We start from the raw sequence: 20,494 nt of genomic DNA, 5'->3' as shown, positions 1-20,494 counted from the left end.
ACCATATTGTGGCCAATAGTCCTTCAGAACGAGTTGGGCCGTCTTTCACGACTCTGCCCCCAAGTGACAAAGGAACTGAGAGACATTGCGCGTGTTGCTGTCAAGGCGGGTACACATACCCTGAACGGTTGATTGAACGGCTGTGCGTGTCGCTACGTCTTGACTGGATGTTGTGGATTGCTACCCCAGCCACAGGTGAGATGCTTTGTTCTGCTTATGTATTCGTACATTATTTTAAATGGTACATGTCTTCGTCCAGCAGTTACATAATCACTTAGATGTCTCCTTAAACAGACAGACTGACAGACAGGCAGTTTATTCAGTAATTTAGGTACACCGGATGAACAGTTTGTACAAATAGAGTTCACAATATCACATTCTTTAGACCATTCACATACATTTACATTAAAATTGTGCAATGAAATTAAACTGTGCTTATAAAGGTGGTCAAATGGAAATCTGTGAATGCATTCCTTTAGATTGAAGTAAAGATGATAATACTATATTCATTGGTAGCTGAACATTTGAAATGGTTAGATGGGAAGTGTGTGTGTGTGTGTGTGTGTGTGTGTGTGTGTGTGTGTGTGTGTATGTCTATTTGTGTTTGTTTGTATGTGTGTATGTATGTGTGTGTATGTGTATGTGTATGTGTGTGTATATGTGTAAGTATAAGTATATATGTGTATGTGTGCGTGTGTGTGTGTTTATGTGTATGTGTGTAAATGTGTGTGTATGCCTATGAGTATGTCTGTTTGTGTGTATGTGTGTGTATGTATTTGTGTATGTGTATGTGTGTGTATATGTGTTAGTGTCTGTGAGTATGTGTTAGTATACGTATGTACGTGTGTGTGTGTGCGTGTGTGTGTGTGTGTGTGTGTGCGTGTGCGTGTGCGTGTGTGTGTGTGTGTGTGTGTGCGTGTGTGTGTGTGTGTGTGCGTGTGCGTGTGTGTGTTTGGTGATGCTTGCATAAGTATAAGCGTGAAATGTACGCTTGTAAAGTAACATAATTAATTCTCGCTGTGTTCATTGTAATTCATGCATTCTGATCAGCTGCATCGGTCATGCATACATTTCCCAAAGAATATAAAAAAATAAGCCACGCCCCAAGAAGCGGATTACTTTTTTTACAACGGAATGTCGGCATTGATTGACAGGTCCTATGAACTTTGATCATACTCTCAGTTGATTGGCTATTGACTTTGTGGGCGAGTCAATTTATGTGCATGAATTAAACAATCACCTGATTCAGGTCACGCACCTGGAATGTTTTTCAATCTCATCAATTTGTTTCTGCTTTGATAATAAAACTGTTGTTGTAGATGACACATGTTTTTCGTTGTCGAATTTAATTAATAGGATTGACTGTAGATGTTTTACGGTTCATTGAGGTATAACCGGAAAACCGATGTGCTACGCGGATTGATACAAATACCTCAATGAACCGAAAAACAAATAAATTCTAAAATAAAATTATGCATATTTCAATGCAACTTTAAGGTCGTGATTCACGATTTGCAGATGCATGTTAATGCATGGTGCCCAATGGGGATGTCTGAGTGTTTGTTGGGAGCATTGCACTCATATATACACGTGTCTTTTTTGTAAAAGATGGCATACTCATATACAGAACCTAATACACTGATTGGCATACGAGTACAACGTTTTCGGATTGTAATATTTGTTCTTAGAAAGCATATTTTTGGGGGGGAAATCCACGATAACCTAGAGTGAGTAAGTTGGGTTTAACGAGGCTTTTGACATTATTCAACTTTTATCGCAGTGTGTGAGCTTAATGTGGGAGGAAAGCCCGAAGTGATGCAGGTTTCATATGTTTACCACTTCGGTGAAACCCTAGAGCACGGGTATGGTGCTGACAAACCTAGAAACATAATCAGGGCAAACCGGTACTCGAACACACAATCATAGGTTTCTGGCGTGCCCAAGGGACTCTGGAGAGAGAATCTCGGCGCCTTATACGACTTGGTCACCCCTGTCCCCTGAAACACCAATAAAAATTCAGAGGGAAAATTAGGGAATCGTACCCTTGATCGGAAAACATGTAGAGCGCATGTATAAGAGGTGAGGTGAAATAGGGTTTGTCGCATCCAAGATTATTGCATTTATAAAGCGACGTACCTGCACGTGTGTATGTGTGTGAATGTGTGTGTGTGTGTTTGTGTTGCTGCTTGTACTAATCCGGACTAAAACCGATTTTATAGTTCTAGACCACTGGGATACCATGCCGCAGTTTAACATGAATACACCAGTCAGACAAAGTATACTGACTCCGAGCCGACCAGTCCTTAATATAGCCCCTTAATGCCGAACGCAAGGCAGGGTAACAACAAGAACCATCAATTAACGTCTTTTGGTATGACGCCGCCGGGGATCTAACCCTGGACCTTTCGGACGCACTACCACTAGACCACAGAGGCGACCGAACGTGTAAAAGAAATCCCTGCATTAAACAGAGTCGATTGTACGATTCCAACCATATCATGGGCATGTGTTTATGCATCACTATCAAATAGTGATAACACCAGGTGTTGTCAAAACGGTGAACGTATCCTGCCCCACCAGTGGCACCCGTCACAAACACATGCAAAGCAATTGTTCACCTACAAAACACGGGAACACATGATAGAAGAAAGTCATTGAAGAACAATTATCACGATCGGGTATGCGGCACGAGTATGGACATGAAGAATTCCTTCTTCATACCCGTTCTTGACACACATTCACCATACCCGTTCGTCATCCCCCTTCTCCACCCCAGAGTGCATACCCGTTCGTAATATATATTTCTCCACTGACTTTCTTCTTACACATGCGCTCCAGCCGTTTTGCGATTATGGGTTCAAATGCTTAATTTTCCCTCTTAATTTTTCATGGTGTTTTATCAAATATATGATGCGTTCAACATGTCTTGTCTCTCTAGGGACAAAAATGTTTCAACCCAAAATTAAATGGAGAACAAATAATAAGCCAAAGTATGCTGATGTGATTGAGTCGTTCAAATTTTGTTTAGACTAGATATGTTTTTGTACGTGATCGACATTTCATAATGAGTACTACCTAAAACATAAACGTTTAAACATTTGAAATATTTGTAGATGTCTACCGTTGGTTGGTTTGTTGTTTAACGCCGCACTCAGCAATATTCAAGCTATATGACGGCGGTCTGTAAATAATCGAGTCTGGACCAGATATTCCAGTGATTAATATCCTGAGCATCGATCCCTGCAATTGGGGTCGATGACATGCGTCAACCAAGTCAGCGAGCCCGACCACCCGATACGACAAGCATACTCGCCTTTTAGGGCAAGCGTGGGTTGCTGAAGACCTATTCTACCCCGACTATAGTTGTCTACCGGTTGATCATATTATTAAGAAGCGTGATGAGAAGAACAATAATCTCACTATGTATTTCTCTTTCCAGTTTGTAGAAAATGACGGTTAAACACAATCAAGTACTTATCTTACTGGTTCTGACTCTTTCTTTCATCAATGGTAAGTATGTTTAATATTCAAAAAGGTAGCCTTGCTGAAGACATACATTTTATATTTTCGTGATGATTAATTATGTTTTATCAACTTGCATTTATGTTTGTAGGTAATTTGAAAATATATAAATTGAAAGTAATTTAATTGCGATTTGCAACCAAATATTTGCATATGTTTCCATTGTTTCTGATAGGCTAATAACGATGTCACTGATCTTGAATATTTGTGAGTCTGTGAAGATATCATTGTTGACTTATTAATTTATAAGAATTTTAATATTATTTTGCATTGACGGAGATATTTTCACAGGGGGATCAACAGGTTTAAAAAAAGTGTACTTCATCCCTAATCTCTGAACAATATTGAATTAATTATTAGTTTGTGTGGTGTTTTTTTCGCATTACATGACAACTTGTTTATCTGTAGTGAAGGCTCGTGGCTAACACAATTAATTTGCTGCAGACAAATCATGTGTGATTTCATGGTAATTTTCCAAAATGTGGTGTAACATTAGTGATGAAATTGTCCAACTTTGTGTGTGTTTTCTATCCACATTCACGAGGGGTGTGCATCGTGGAGGTTCCAGCCGTTAACTTTCCAAGTTGTCTGATACGTCTGGTCCAGAAATATATGTTTACATTAAGCACAACCATCTGTTTTGGTTCAGGACTATCAGGTATATCTTTGATAATGTATTATGTAAACTGCAGAAAACTAAATGGACTATCACGATTGAAATGATAGTCTGCCTATCAGTTTGGAAGATACGCCATTTATCACCTCTGATCAACACCCAAAATGGATCTGTCAGCTGAATGATGGCACCCAGTTGACCGTGACATAAACAAAGATATAGAGGCATAAAGATGGCACACTCAACACTTTATCCACCGATCACTATGTATTCACATATCTTGGTTGTAATGTGTTTGGGCGGTCTGATAGCCTAGTGAGTAAAGCGCTTGCTCGTCACGCCGAAGACGCGGGTTCCATCCTCAACATGGGTACAATGTGTGAAGCCCATTTCTGGTGTTTCTCACCGTAATATTGCTGGAATATTGCTAAAGTGGCGTAAAACCATACTCATTTACTCGTAATGTGTGTTAACAATGAGATGATACGCCATCCTATGAAGCTTTGTATGAAAACATTTCTAGAGCGTGAAGGATGCTCGGTGTTTTCAGGGAGATAAGGAAGCAATTGGAATGCACGCTGATCTATTAACAAGACCAGCGCTTTGAACGTGCATCGAATGTATGCAAGCAAAGCGGATTAAGTTTAATGATGACCATGTATTATGCAGGTACATGCGGATGTTGTTGTAAATCTATTTTTTTTAAAGCTTGACCAGATATAGTATTAAATATATTTTAATTATCCAATTCTTTCACTAGTTTCAACGATATCTCTTGCGCCTGCATATAAACATGTAATTTTGACAATGGTCTCCAGCAGATGTCACTATTGTATCAGCACACCTACAATTGGAGCATAATATAATATATAAAATAGCTTTAACATACATTGTGTTTCATTTAGTCCTAAACCTTTGTACAAATTGTGTTCAAGACTCAGCTTCCACGTGTCCTGGGGGAGTGGCTCTTTTTGGAAGAGAATACACAATTGTAGGTGACAGAAGCAAGTACACACGTTTTCTGTGGGTACGACCAACTGATGGCTGGTATGTCGCCACCTGCAACCCCAGCTGCAGCCCCGTGGCTGGATACAGGGCAACCATGAACGCCACACACTCTACACTCACTATACACAGCGTTGGGGTGGCAGATGCTGGAACCTGGAGCATACGGGACGCAAACGATGCCAGTGCTAAGCCTGTCGACGTGTGTCAGCTAAATGCAACTAGTGAGTATTATGCACAGTATACTTAGATATATCATACATAATCAGATTACTGCCGAGTCAATGTATTTATAAAACCAGTCAAATGGCGTGCTGGTCACGCGGATTTGCTGTATAGAACTGTCTGAATTGAAGAAGAGATCCAGAATACAAAATAAACGATTGAACAATTATGAGAAGAAAGCAGAGACAAGGAGAATGCGGTGTACATGTCAGGCCCATGAAGATCCGGGGTAGAATAGGTCTCCAGCAACCCATGCTTGCCGTACAAGGCGACTGTGCTTGTCGTAAGAATCGACTAACGGGATCGGGTTGTCAGGCTCGCTGACTTGGTTGATGCATGTCATCGTATCGCAATTGCATCGATGCTCATGATGTCAATCACTGGATTGTCTTGTCGAAACTCGATTATTTACAGACTGCCGCGATACAGCTTGAATAATGCTGAGTACGGCGTTAAACAACAATTCAACAAACAAAACAAAGAAACTAAGAAAAAAATACATCCAGTACGCACTACCACGTGTAATCGAGACTATTCTCCTGAGAAGCTTTGTGTGAAAACAATTCTAGAGCGTCAATGATGCTTGGTGTTTATACTCTCCAGGGAGATGAGAAAGCAACTGGAATGCAGCCTGATCTATTGATCTCCACAATACATCGAAATTTGTACACTAGATTTGTTCATGTTTCCTGTGTTTTTACGAGGAAGAGGTTATCAAATAATTCAGTTGTGTGTTCCATATCTCTCGAAGGACATGTTTATGTCCTTGATAAATTAACCAAGTTCAATAATTACCATGTTTTACATGTACTGGTGAGTATTAGTTTTCGACATTGTTACTGGGAATAGCATTGACCATCTTTTAATTTTTTAGTCCATGTGGTTTCAATAGTTTCAACTCGCACCTGCTTTCACGAACATGTAATGTTGACAAGGGTCTCCAGAAGATGGTGCTCCTCGTGTCAGCAACACCCACAACCGAAGCAGGATGTTTGCTATACCTTAAATTTCACACCAATAGTTCCGTTTCATTTTGTAGCAACCATTTATATAACTAGTGTTCAACATGTTATCCCCACAGATTCCACGTGTCCGGGGGGTGTCGGTCTGCTTGGAACAGAATACACAATAGTAGGTGACAGAAGCAACTATACAGGCTTTAAGTGGGTACGACCAACTGACGGTCGGTATGTCGTCACCTGCAACCCCAGCTGCAGCCCGGTGGCTGGATACAGGGCAACTTTGAACGCCACACGCTCTACACTCACTATACACAGTGTTGGGGTGGCAGATGCTGGTACATGGAAGATCGTTGATGCGAATGTAGTGGGTGCCATCCCTGTCGACATGTGTCAGCTGACGACAATTGGTGAGTATTTGCCCTCTATACTTTGTCATAGTATAGATCATCAGATGATTTCCGAGTTAATGTATAGGCGATGACTAGCTATCCTCATGAACATTAATACAATAATTCCCATGAAAAAAATGGAAGTGATGTATTAATTCGTATGTGTATATATTAATTACATCAATTGTTCGTGTGTGTGTGTATGTGTGTGCGTGTGTGCGTGCTATCGTTTTTGATAGGCTAATAACGATGTCACTGATTTCGAGGTCCCAGACGTAAACTTTCCAAGTTGTCTGATACGTCTGGTCCCAAAATATATGTTTACATTAAGCACAGCCATCTGTTTTGGTTCAGGACTATCAGATATGTCTTTGATAATTTTATTATGTTAACTGCAGAAAACTATATAGACTATCATGATTGAAATGATAGTCTGCCTATCAGTTTGGAAGATACGCCATTTAGCACCTCTGATCAGTACCCAAAATGGATCTGTCAGCTGAATGATGGCACCCAGTTGACTGGGACATAAACAAAGATATATAGGCGTGAAGATGGCACACTGAACACTTTATCCACCGATCACTATGTATTCTCATATCTTGGTCGTAATGTGTCGGGGCGGTCTGATAGCCTACTGGGTAAAGCGCTCGGTCGTCTCGCCGAAGACGCGGGTTCCATCCCCAACATGGGTACAATGTGTGAAGCCCATTTCTGGTGTCCCTCGCCGTGATATTGCTGGAATATTGCTAAAGTGGCGTAAAACCATACTCATTTACTCGTAATGTGTGTTAACAATGAGATGATACGCCATCCTATGGAGCTTTGTATGAAAACATTTCTAGAGCGTGAAGGATGCTCGGTGTTTTCAGGGAGATAAGGAAGCAATTGGAATGCACGCTGATCTATTAACAAGACCAGCGCTTTGAACGTGCATCGAATGTATGCAAGCAAAGCAGATTAAGTTTAATGATGACCATGTATTATGCAGGTACATGCGGATGTTGTTGTAAATCTATTTTTTTTAAAGCTTGACCAGATATAGTATTAAATATATTTTAATTATCCAATTCTTTCACTAGTTTCAACGATATCTCTTGCGCCTGCATATAAACATGTAATTTTGACAATGGTCTCCAGCAGATGTCACTATTGTATCAGCACACCTACAATTGGAGCATAATATAATATATAAAATAGCTTTAACATACATTGTGTTTCATTTAGTCCTAAACCTTTGTACAAATTGTGTTCAAGACTCAGCTTCCACGTGTCCTGGGGGAGTGGCTCTTTTTGGAAGAGAATACACAATTGTAGGTGACAGAAGCAAGTACACACGTTTTCTGTGGGTACGACCAACTGATGGCTGGTATGTCGCCACCTGCAACCCCAGCTGCAGCCCCGTGGCTGGATACAGGGCAACCATGAACGCCACACACTCTACACTCACTATACACAGCGTTGGGGTGGCAGATGCTGGAACCTGGAGCATACGGGACGCAAACGATGCCAGTGCTAAGCCTGTCGACGTGTGTCAGCTAAATGCAACTAGTGAGTATTATGCACAGTATACTTAGATATATCATACATAATCAGATTACTGCCGAGTCAATGTATTTATAAAACCAGTCAAATGGCGTGCTGGTCACGCGGATTTGCTGTATAGAACTGTCTGAATTGAAGAAGAGATCCAGAATACAAAATAAACGATTGAACAATTATGAGAAGAAAGCAGAGACAAGGAGAATGCGGTGTACATGTCAGGCCCATGAAGATCCGGGGTAGAATAGGTCTCCAGCAACCCATGCTTGCCGTACAAGGCGACTGTGCTTGTCGTAAGAATCGACTAACGGGATCGGGTTGTCAGGCTCGCTGACTTGGTTGATGCATGTCATCGTATCGCAATTGCATCGATGCTCATGATGTCAATCACTGGATTGTCTTGTCGAAACTCGATTATTTACAGACTGCCGCGATACAGCTTGAATAATGCTGAGTACGGCGTTAAACAACAATTCAACAAACAAAACAAAGAAACTAAGAAAAAAATACATCCAGTACGCACTACCACGTGTAATCGAGACTATTCTCCTGAGAAGCTTTGTGTGAAAACAATTCTAGAGCGTCAATGATGCTTGGTGTTTATACTCTCCAGGGAGATGAGAAAGCAACTGGAATGCAGCCTGATCTATTGATCTCCACAATACATCGAAATTTGTACACTAGATTTGTTCATGTTTCCTGTGTTTTTACGAGGAAGAGGTTATCAAATAATTCAGTTGTGTGTTCCATATCTCTCGAAGGACATGTTTATGTCCTTGATAAATTAACCAAGTTCAATAATTACCATGTTTTACATGTACTGGTGAGTATTAGTTTTCGACATTGTTACTGGGAATAGCATTGACCATCTTTTAATTTTTTAGTCCATGTGGTTTCAATAGTTTCAACTCGCACCTGCTTTCACGAACATGTAATGTTGACAAGGGTCTCCAGAAGATGGTGCTCCTCGTGTCAGCAACACCCACAACCGAAGCAGGATGTTTGCTATACCTTAAATTTCACACCAATAGTTCCGTTTCATTTTGTAGCAACCATTTATATAACTAGTGTTCAACATGTTATCCCCACAGATTCCACGTGTCCGGGGGGTGTCGGTCTGCTTGGAACAGAATACACAATAGTAGGTGACAGAAGCAACTATACAGGCTTTAAGTGGGTACGACCAACTGACGGTCGGTATGTCGTCACCTGCAACCCCAGCTGCAGCCCCGTGGCTGGATACAGGGCAACTTTGAACGCCACACGCTCTACACTCACTATACACAGTGTTGGGGTGGCAGATGCTGGTACATGGAAGATCGTTGATGCGAATGTAGTGGGTGCCATCCCTGTCGACTTGTGTCAGCTGACGACAATTGGTGAGTATTTGCCCTCTATACTTTGTCATAGTATAGATCATCAGATGATTTCCGAGTTAATGTATAGGCGATGACTAGCTATCCTCATGAACATTAATACAATAATTCCCATGAAAAAAATGGAAGTGATGTATTAATTCGTATGTGTATATATTAATTACATCAATTGTTCGTGTGTGTGTGTATGTGTGTGCGTGTGTGCGTGCTATCGTTTTTAATAGGCTAATAACGATGTCACTGATTTCGAGGTCCCAGACGTAAACTTTCCAAGTTGTCTGATACGTCTGGTCCCAAAATATATGTTTAAATTAAGCACAGCCATCTGTTTTGGTTCAGGACTATCAGATATGTCTTTGATAATTTTATTATGTTAACTGCAGAAAACTATATAGACTATCATGATTGAAATGATAGTCTGCCTATCAGTTTGGAAGATACGCCATTTAGCACCTCTGATCAGTACCCAAAATGGATCTGTCAGCTGAATGATGGCACCAGTTGACTGTGACATAAACAAAGATATATAGGCGTGAAGATGGCACACTGAACACTTTATCCACCGATCACTATGTATTCTCATATCTTGGTCGTAATGTGTTGGGGCGGTCTGATAGCCTACTGGGTAAAGCGCTCGGTCGTCACGCTGAAGACGCGGGTTCCATCCCCAACATGGGTACAATGTGTGAAGCCCATTTCTGGTGTCCCTCGCCGTGATATTGCTGGAATATTGCTAAAGTGGCGTAAAACCATACTCATTTACTCGTAATGTGTGTTAACAATGAGATGATACGCCATCCTATGAAGCTTTGTATGAAAACATTTCTAGAGCGTGAAGGATGCTCGGTGTTTTCAGGGAGATAAGGAAGCAATTGGAATGCACGCTGATCTATTAACAAGACCAGCGCTTTGAACGTGCATCGAATGTATGCAAGCAAAGCAGATTAAGTTTAATGATGACCATGTATTATGCAGGTACATGCGGATGTTGTTGTAAATCTATTTTTTTTAAAGCTTGACCAGATATAGTATTAAATATATTTTAATTATCCAATTCTTTCACTAGCTTCAACGATATCTCTTGCGCCTGCATATAAACATGTAATTTTGACAATGGTCTCCAGCAGATGTCACTATTGTATCAGCACACGTACAATTGGAGCATAATATAATATATAAAATAGCTTTAACATACATTGTGTTTCATTTAGTCCTAAACCTTTGTACAAATTGTGTTCAAGACTCAGCTTCCACGTGTCCTGGGGGAGTGGCTCTTTTTGGAAGAGAATACACAATTGTAGGTGACAGAAGCAAATACACACGTTTTCTGTGGGTACGACCAACTGATGGCTGGTATGTCGCCACCTGCAACCCCAGCTGCAGCCCCGTGGCTGGATACAGGGCAACCATGAACGCCACACACTCTACACTCACTATACACAGCGTTGGGGTGGCAGATGCTGGAACCTGGAGCATACGGGACGCAAACGATGCCAGTGCTAAGCCTGTCGACGTGTGTCAGCTAAATGCAACTAGTGAGTATTATGCACAGTATACTTAGATATATCATACATAATCAGATTACTGCCGAGTCAATGTATTTATAAAGCCAGTCATATGGCGTGCTGGTCACGCGGATTTGCTGTATAGAACTGTCTGAATTGAAGAAGTGATCCAGAATACAAAATAAACGATTGAACAATTATGAGAAGAAAGCAGAGACAAGGAGAATGCGGTGTACATGTCAGGCCCATGAAGATCCGGTGTAGAATAGGTCTCCAGCAACCCATCCTTGCCGTACAAGGCGACTGTGCTTGTCGTAAGAATCGACTAACGGGATCGGGTTGTCAGGCTCGCTGACTTGGTTGATGCATGTCATCGTATCGCAATTGCATCGATGCTCATGATGTCAATCACTGGATTGTCTTGTCGAAACTCGATTATTTACAGACTGCCGCGATACAGCTTGAATAATGCTGAGCACGGCGTTAAACAACAATTCAACAAACAAAACAAAGAAACTAAGAAAAAAATACATCCAGTACGCACTACCACGTGTAATCGAGACTATTCTCCTGAGAAGCTTTGTGTGAAAACAATTCTAGAGCGTCAATGATGCTTGGTGTTTATACTCTCCAGGGAGATGAGAAAGCAACTGGAATGCAGCCTGATCTATTGATCTGCACAATACATCGAAATTTGTACACTAGATTTGTTCATGTTTCCTGTGTTTTTACGAGGAAGAGGTTATCAAATAATTCAGTTGTGTGTTCCATATCTCTCGAAGGACATGTTTATGTCCTTGATAAATTAACCAAGTTCAATAATTACCATGTTTTAAATGTACTGGTGAGTATTACTTTTCGACATTGTTACTGGGAAAAGCATTGACCATCTTTTAATTTTTTAGTCCATGTGGTTTCAGTAGTTTCAACTCGCACCTGCTTTCACGAACATGTAATATTGACAAGGGTCTCCAGAAGATGGTGCTCCTCGTGTCAGCAACACCCACAACCGAAGCAGGATGTTTGCTATACCTTAAATTTCACACCAATAGTTCCGTTTCATTTTGTAGCAACCATTTATATAACTAGTGTTCAACATGTTATCCCCACAGATTCCACGTGTCCGGGGGTTGTCGGTCTGCTTGGAACAGAATACACAATAGTAGGTGACAGAAGCAACTATACAGGCTTTTTGTGGGTACGACCAACTGATGGCCGGTATGTCGCCACCTGCAACCCCAGCTGCAGCCCCGTGGCTGGATACAGGGCAACTTTGAACGCCACACACTCGACACTCACTATACACAGTGTTGGGGTGGCAGATGCTGGTACATGGAAGATCGTTGATGCGAATGTAGTGGGTGCCATCCCTGTCGACGTGTGTCAGCTGACGACAATTGGTGAGTATTTGCCCTCTTTACTTTGTCAAAGTATAGATCATCAGATGATTTCCGAGTTAATGTATAGGCGATGACTAGCTATACTCATGAACATTAATTAATTCGCATGAAAAAGGTAGTAACTGACTAATTCTTATGTGTGTGTGTGTGTGTGTGTGTGTGTGTGTGTGTGTGTGTGTGTGTGTGTGTGTGTGTGTGTGATTCAAATCTAACACATTTGGGCATAGAACATGTCATGTCAAATTAAACAAACACAATCTATGACATTCAACGTACCCTTTAGGGATTGATGTATGTTGAAAAGACACAACGAAAGTTTTCGAAACAACGTCAGCATAGATTGGGCATCCACAGACATATTGTCAGTTGTGCAAATCACTCCATCCTTTGCATAAATGCTAGGACATTAGAAACAAGTAGCATGCATCTAATAGCTTTAAATCTTTAAATGCAGTCGACGGATAATTATGAAAATTATTCGTTTCGACGGTTGTGTACATCAATGTCGTGTGAATGTAAAGACAAAACAGACTGCCAACCATCTAACTGCCAAAACAATGTATTGAGTCTGTATCTGTTACGGTGCTGGCACAGCCATGGTCATAATACTGTTGGTCATTTATTCACGGGGGCACGGGTGGCCCAGTCGTCTAGGGCGCCGCGATTCGCTGTGCAGAGTTGCGTCCCTTGGGCACGCCAGGAACCTATGATACCGTAATACCGTAAGTGGCAGTTTACATTTAACCCAAATAAGACCGAAACCATCCAATTCTCACGTAAAGCTAAACCGTCTCTAAAGCCGAACCTACTTATGGACGGAACAATCATAAAAGAAGTCAAAAGTCATACACATTTAGGAGTGACACTCCAAAGCGACTGTACATGGACTGATCACATTAATGATATTGTACAAAAAGTTCGCCCTATGATCAGTTGTCTGATTAGTTTTAAATACCAATTATCACGCAAAACCCTGGATACTATGTATAAGTCCTATATCTTGCCAATATTTGACTATTGTTCGCATATTTGGGATAACTGTACGTCTTAGCAATCGCGTATATTAGAAAGCTTACATCTTGATGCCCTGAGAACTATATGTGGTGCCGTTCGTGGCAAAAGTCATAAGAAACTTTATAATGAAACTAAATCTCAATCCTTGCAAGATAGAAGACACTACCAAAAAATAACTTTTTTTCTTTAAAATGTATAACAACGAATTCCCAAGCTATCTTTTTGATTTGATCCCAAACTTTGTCTCCGAAACTACAAACTATAACTTAAGAAACAGTTCTGAAATACAAGGAAGTTATAGCCGTACTTCTACTTACGCCAAATCCTTTTTACCAGACACAATACACTTATGGAATGCTTTACCAAAGTCCAAAGAGTCAAGTAGTCTGTCAGAATTTATAAACCTAATTACGAAAACCGAAAATATGCTAACCTTAGCTATGGCATTCGTGCTGTCAAATTGTTCACTGTCGCCTCAGACTCGGTTGTAGCGACCTAAACGCTGATAAGTAGTATAACAGACATCTAATTGCCAGCCCGTGTTGCTCCTGGATATCAGAGTGAAAACGCCATACATTATGTTTGTACTTGCTGTAACTTTACTCAGATAAGACTAAATATGCATTTTTACACTACCGGTTTTAACCTGGATACTATTATGAATGGAAACAATGAACTTGCTCACTCTGAAAACCAGAAATTAGTTGAATCCTTCCACGATTTCATCTTCAAGACAAAACGTTTCAGCTCTTCACAAATTAATAATTAAATTAACCGGACAAAAACCTCATGATTGACTATTACTTTTGTTACAAACGACTTGTTAGACACACACAAGCTGTAACTTTCTATTGATGTTCACTTTGTATTTGTTATATTTACAAACTTATTATTTAAGTAATGTCTATATCAATGACGTCACATCCTTCATTTCAATATGTAACATATGTTGTATCGGAGCGGTGTTAACATAAGCTGTAAAGCTTGTTCACCAATCCCAACTCATTTCAATGAATACAAATATGTTTAAACCAATAATGTTGGTCATATATTCACGGGGGCGCGGGTAGACCAGTCGTCTAGGGCGCCGCGATTCGCTGTGCTGAGTTGCGTCCCTTGGGCGCGCCAGAAACCTAAGATTGTGGGTTCGAATCCCGGTTCGCCCCGATTATGTTTCTACGTTTGTCAGCATCATACCCGTGCTCGTGGTATGTCAGCACCATACCCGTCCAGGGAAGTGGTAAACGTCTGAGACCTGCTTCTCTTCGGGCTTTCCTCCTACATTAAGTTGATACGCCGCGATATGACTAGTATACTGTTGAAAGCGGCGTTAAACCAAACTCACTCATATAATCACAGGTGCCTTCGCTATTGTTGACAATAACAACCTTCGTCAGCTGTTCAAATATGGCCCAAAATATCGCGAGCAGCCTTTTATCAGTTGTAATCATGGTTTTGGATGTGTCAAGACGTGTCAAGAATTGGTCCAATAGAGAAGATGAACTGTGTGAATGTCTTTAAGATCGAGCTAAGTCTGTGCCTGATATTGTCACTGTTAAAATGCACAGTCGGATAATTAGGGAGCAGACTTTAAAGCATCACTACATTAATGTGTTGCTCAAATTGTACAATGAACTCTTTTAACTTTTGGCATATACTTCTCAATATTATGGTAAGTGTTTTCTAACTTTGTTTATATAATAGACGAATGTTAGGGTTCGTAACGTGTGCAGCTATCATTACCTACAAAACTATACTGCTTTCCCCTGTTGTAGGATCAACAAGCTCGGACACCGCCATCACGTCATCGTCCAGCCGTCTCTCTTCTTCAACAACTCCAAGGTCCACGACTGTTGTTGAAGGTTGGGTTTCTCCAGGTGCTATTGCCGCAATTGTGATCCCCATCGTGATCGTTCTTGCTATAATGGTCTTTTTAATTATATTACTCTGAGAGGAAATCATATTAACGAAAGGTTGGAGGTTTGTGTTGGTGCAGAAAGTAGAAGCAACTCCTATACTGATATCTTGATTCAATACTCAGTACTTGTACCCACAAAAGCTTGTGTAAGATAAGAGGTATCTAGATATTTAAATCTCAAGATCAAAAACTGTTTTCCCGAATATCCAATGCATATGTAAAGTCCTGTCTACCAACAACAACAACTGGCGACAAAGGAAACTACAAGAAGCCATTGACGTCAGGAGACACTAGCCAGTCATGAACCGTGACCAGGGAACCTATCTGCCTGGTGCTTAGGACTTGTCGGGGCTAATTGTCTAGCTAGCTTCAATTCTTACGCCTATCACCCCCCACCCCCCACCCCTATTTGCCAAGTGTCCATTACCAATTACTTAACTTAAGCGTTGGCTTACATTATCTATTGCTAACTTAAGTGTTGGCTTACATTATCTTTTGCTAATCATCTATCAGCGCCAATCATCTGTTTTGTTGGCTTCCTTTGTTAGCTTGTACCCTTTGTTATTTTCCACCTTTTGTTATTTTATTCATTTTGTTGTACCTACAAATACATATATATGCTCTCTGCCTCATGGCATTCATTCACCTGATGAAGGAGTAAGCATACACTCCGAAACGTTTTGTTCTTCATAATAAAGAAGTTTACAATCATATATTTTTTTTTCTTATGTGAATCACTTTTAAATGCCTTTCAAAGACCATATGTAAAGTGTTTAAATCTTAAAGTTATTAAATATTTCTTGAAGCCATATAGTCAGTGTTTATCTAGATCAAATGTCAACTAACTTTCTCAAAATAGCCAGGATGCAAGAGTGTAAACACGAAATAGTCCCTGACAAACATCGTTGTTATCACTCAAAATACATCATGAATCCAAACGGTGAACAAATATAATGGCAAGATACCATGGAATGCATCAACCTGAACAAAAATCGTGCATAATGACAACAGTAGGTATATTATTCATGGATGTAAATAGCGTAGTGACACACAGTGGTAATTATGTTATGTCTGACAAGTGCTGCTAGCGCGAACATTCAGTGATGGATGGACATAGCCAACATCAAACAGTCCCCTCTAAAGTTGACTATGATATTAAACCCAATAATTAGTAATATAACGAAAACAGGTGACTCTTGTGATTGACACGGTTTACTGAGTATATTGTGATTACAATTACTGCTAATCTTAAACTTCTGTAACAAGATTCAGGTGCGTTCAGATAAGCATGCACTGCGATGAAGTCAAGTTTACAACTTAATGAAACACATCCCAATACGATTACCGATCCCCCACCAAATAGATGGGTTTCTAGGATGTTGCGTGCAGCCACGGCTGTATTTGTGTTTCTCCAGACACGTGTACGACCATCTACCATGTGTAACAGAAACCAGCCGTCATCAGAACAGTGGACTCTCGACCACACGAAACGAGCCACTGTATGACCCTGAGTTACCGAGGGACGTTTGGTTCGTCTTCTGGCTCTGTATCCAGCTGTTTTCTGACGATGTCTGATGTTTCTGATTGAAATGAATATGCCTGGCAGCAACTGTGCCTTTAAAGCTGTTCTTTTGTCAAATGGACGTCGCCTTACGAGCCTTAATAATCTTTTCTCCTGGATGTCTTGCGAGGCTGACCTGGGCGTGGCCTGGTCGTACCTTCATTTGTCCGTCAGTATTTCTGCACTAATCTTGAAACAACAGTATGGTTACGTCAAAGTTGACGTAACGTCCAAACATGACATCCCTGCAGTTTGCTTTGTTTTGTTTTTTTGTTTCCTTGTTTGTTTCTTGCTTAACGCCGCACTCAGCAACAATCTAGCTATATGACGGCGGTCTGTAAATAGTCAAGTCTGGACCAAATAATCCAGTGATTGACATCCTGAACATCGATCCACTGAATTGGGATTGATGACATGCATCCATCAAGTCTGCGAGCCTGACCACCCGATCCCGTTAGTTGTCTCTTACGACAAGCACAGTCACCTTTTACGACAAGCATTGGTTGCTGAAGATATATTCTTTCCTGGATCTTCACGGGTCCCCTGCAGTTTCCATTCCAATAATTGGCCGTCTTAACGCTTCAGACATTCTACAATTAATATGCCACGATAATCCTTAGTGACGAGCATGCAGCCTGTGTTGAGAAAAGTACACGACAAATATGTGTTCTTTAGACATTTCCTGCGTGTTATGCTTCATGTACGGTGTGTACAACATCAACCACGTTGACTGGTATTTAATGACATGGTGTTGCAAAAGAGCCATAATGTATGTATTGATTCAACTTACTCATTTTCAAACAATCCGCAATCATAAAGAAGACACATGTTAATTTATCAGAAATAAAAAATAGGATCTGAGTTTCTACACTTCTGTTTTGATTATCGTCTCGGACTCTATGCAGCTGGAGTGTTGTGAAAAACAGCACTCAATTGTTTATTCTGTTTGTCCACCTTCATGAATATTCATTTGGTCCTGTTGTAATTCTGGGGCAGAGAAGCTAATGTAGTCCGTATGGTTATATTTCGAGACGGTTCAGGCTCCCTCCCGCCCACTAACTCCATCTCGCTCACTTACTCTTACTTGCTCACTAACTCAATCCCTCTCACGACCTCCATCCCACTCACAAACCCCATCCTGCTCACAAACTCCATCCTGCTTACAAACTCCATCCTGCTTACAAACTCCATCCTGCTCACAAACTCCATCCTGCTCAAAAACTCCATCCTGCTAACAAACTCCATCCTGCTCACAAACTCCATCCTGCTTACAAACTCCATCCTGCTTACAAACTCCATCCTGCTAACAAACTCCATCCTGCTCAAAAACTCCATCCTGCTAACAAACTCCATCCTGCTCAAAAACTCCATCCTGCTCACAAACTCCCTCAAGATCACAAACTCCCTCAAGATGACAAACTCCATCTCACTCACAAACTTCATGCCGCTCACATACTCCCTCCCGCTCACAAATTCCATCCCTCTTACAAACTCCATTCTGCTCACTTACTCCATCCCACTGACAAACTCCATTCAGCTCACTTACTCCATCACGCTCAATAACCCCGTCCCACTCACCAACTTCCATCCCACTGACACACTCCATCCCACTCACCAACTTCCATCCCACTGACACACTCCATCCCACTCACAAACTCCATCCCACTGACACACTCCATCCCACTCGCAAACTTCATCCCACTGACAAACTCCATCCCACTCACAAACTCCATCCCACTGACAAACTCCATCCCACTGACACTATCCCTCCCGCTCACACACCCCCTCCCGCTCACTAACTCTTTGTCGCTCACTAACTCCATCCCGCTCACAAACTCCATCCCTCTCACAAACCCCATCAAACTCACAAACTCCATCCCACTCACAAACTCCATCCCTCTCACAAACTCAATCCTACTCACTAACTCCATCACGAGTCATTACTCGAACCGTTCATTATGAACAAATAACCCTTGATCTCATCCAAAAATAGCCCCACGTCAACCAGTTAAACAAAAATCTGTCGCAAGATAATATCGCAACCAACAACAGTGAAAGTTAGTGAATAGCTTAGCATTGATATCTTATATCTAAATGCAGCTCTCGTTACACTCTATGAGTGAGTGAGTTGCGTTTAACGCCGCTTTTAACAGTATTACAGTTATATCACGGCGTGTCAGCTTAATGCGGGATGAAAGCCCGAAGTGATGCAGGTCTACCGTTTATCACTTCCCTGAAACCTACGAGCACGGGTATGCTGAAACCTAATCGGGGCGAACTGGGATTCGAACCCACAATCACAGGTTTCTGGCGTGCCCAAGGGACGCAACTGTGCACAGCGAATCGTGGCGCCTTGGACGGCTGGGCCCCCTCAACTCTATGACTATTAATTAGTCAAATGGGAAGTAATTTTACCATCTTTGCAATTATTCGGGGCCTCATGGCGTGCATGTGGGGCTAGCCTAGAGGTGAAAGTGGTCTCTACTCACGCCGAAGCCCGGCTCGATTCCGAACGTGGGTACATGTGTGAACTATTTCTGGTGGCCCCCACCTGGATGTTGCTGATATAGTAATATGAGCTTGAAAACCCCTGACTCACAACAAATACTTCCAAATATGTTCTCACTAATACCTTCAAAAACAGCGTGTCAGGGTAGACGAAACTTCAACACCCGATGCTTAGTGTAAGCAAGTTGTATGATGTAGATATTGGACGTCATTTGCGAAAAGGGATTATGTGACCACATTTTTCTCTCCGTGTGTATAATGGGGAATATTATTCACTCTTGCGAAAAGCACACACTGTGATCCCTACAAAGGATATGCTTTCTAATGTTATTTATGCTCAATCGAAACATGGACAGCTATATTCCTATCTGTATAATATATAGTACATTACAATATGACGCGTCTAATGGTGTCTTACAATGCTATACCTTTGGTTAGAAACTATATACACATTGTATCAAGTTGTAAACAATTCAGGACTTGTATGGAATCATTTGTTGGTAGATTTTAGTTATAATATAAATACCTAATATTTTTAATCTGTTACGCCGTTTTATACCCAATCTGTATTGTTTGTTTGTTTGTTTGCTTGTTGTTTAACGCCGCACTCAGCAATATTCCAGCTGTATGACGGCGGTCTGTAAATTATCGAGACCGGACATAGTGATTGATATATGAAACATCGATCTACGCAAATGGGATACTTTGACATACATCAACCAAGTCAGCGAGTATGACCACCGATCACTTTAGTCGCCTCTTAAGACAAGCATGGGTTGCTGAAGACCTATTCTACCCCGGATATTCATGGTCAACCGTATCTGTTAGGTTGAATGTAAAAGTATATAAAAATTATGAAACTTGAAAATTATTGTAATTAAATGTTATCAGCTATTGTTGGGATTATTCCTACCATCGAGTGTGAATGGCAGGCCAAATAGCCTAACACAC

At 41.1% G+C, this 20,494-nt stretch overlaps 1 protein-coding gene across 3 annotated transcripts; it reads left to right on the top strand.

The window, feature by feature from the left end:
* Positions 1 to 43: 43 nt before the first annotated feature.
* On the top strand, positions 44 to 16,083 carry LOC124119024. Of its 3 annotated transcripts, XM_048402006.1 has the most exons (9): positions 48 to 195; positions 3,440 to 3,510; positions 5,074 to 5,367; positions 6,450 to 6,737; positions 7,977 to 8,270; positions 9,353 to 9,640; positions 10,879 to 11,172; positions 12,255 to 12,542; positions 15,332 to 16,083. In XM_048402006.1, exons 2-9 carry the CDS (start codon positions 3,450 to 3,452, stop codon positions 15,505 to 15,507), a joined length of 1,983 nt encoding a protein of 660 aa, XP_048257963.1. In that variant the 5' UTR covers positions 48 to 195; positions 3,440 to 3,449; the 3' UTR covers positions 15,508 to 16,083. The 3 variants fall into 3 exon arrangements, with proteins under 3 accessions (XP_048257964.1, XP_048257963.1, XP_048257965.1); XM_048402007.1 differs by lacking the exon at positions 7,977 to 8,270 and having other exon boundaries at positions 44 to 195; XM_048402008.1 differs by lacking the exon at positions 10,879 to 11,172.
* The last annotated feature ends 4,411 nt before the right edge of the window (positions 16,084 to 20,494 follow it).

The sequence above is a fragment of the Haliotis rufescens genome, unplaced genomic scaffold (assembly GCF_023055435.1).
Source record: "Haliotis rufescens isolate VD_foot unplaced genomic scaffold, xgHalRufe1.0.p SCAF_24, whole genome shotgun sequence".
Classification (NCBI taxonomy): domain Eukaryota; kingdom Metazoa; phylum Mollusca; class Gastropoda; order Lepetellida; family Haliotidae; genus Haliotis; species Haliotis rufescens.
This window is presented reverse-complemented; position numbering and strand designations above follow the sequence as displayed.

What these genes read in the sequence shown, in the direction of transcription:
- LOC124119024 (XM_048402006.1), top strand. Translation starts at nt 3,450, where the DNA reads ATGACGGTTAAACACAATCAAGTACTTATCTTACTGGTTCTGACTCTT. An exon ending in GTGTCAGCTAAATGCAACTA is followed by an intron (nt 8,271 to 9,352) that starts GTGAGTATTATG and finishes TTATCCCCACAG; the next exon opens with ATTCCACGTGTCCGGGGGGT. An exon ending in GTGTCAGCTGACGACAATTG is followed by an intron (nt 9,641 to 10,878) that starts GTGAGTATTTGC and finishes ATTGTGTTCAAG; the next exon opens with ACTCAGCTTCCACGTGTCCT.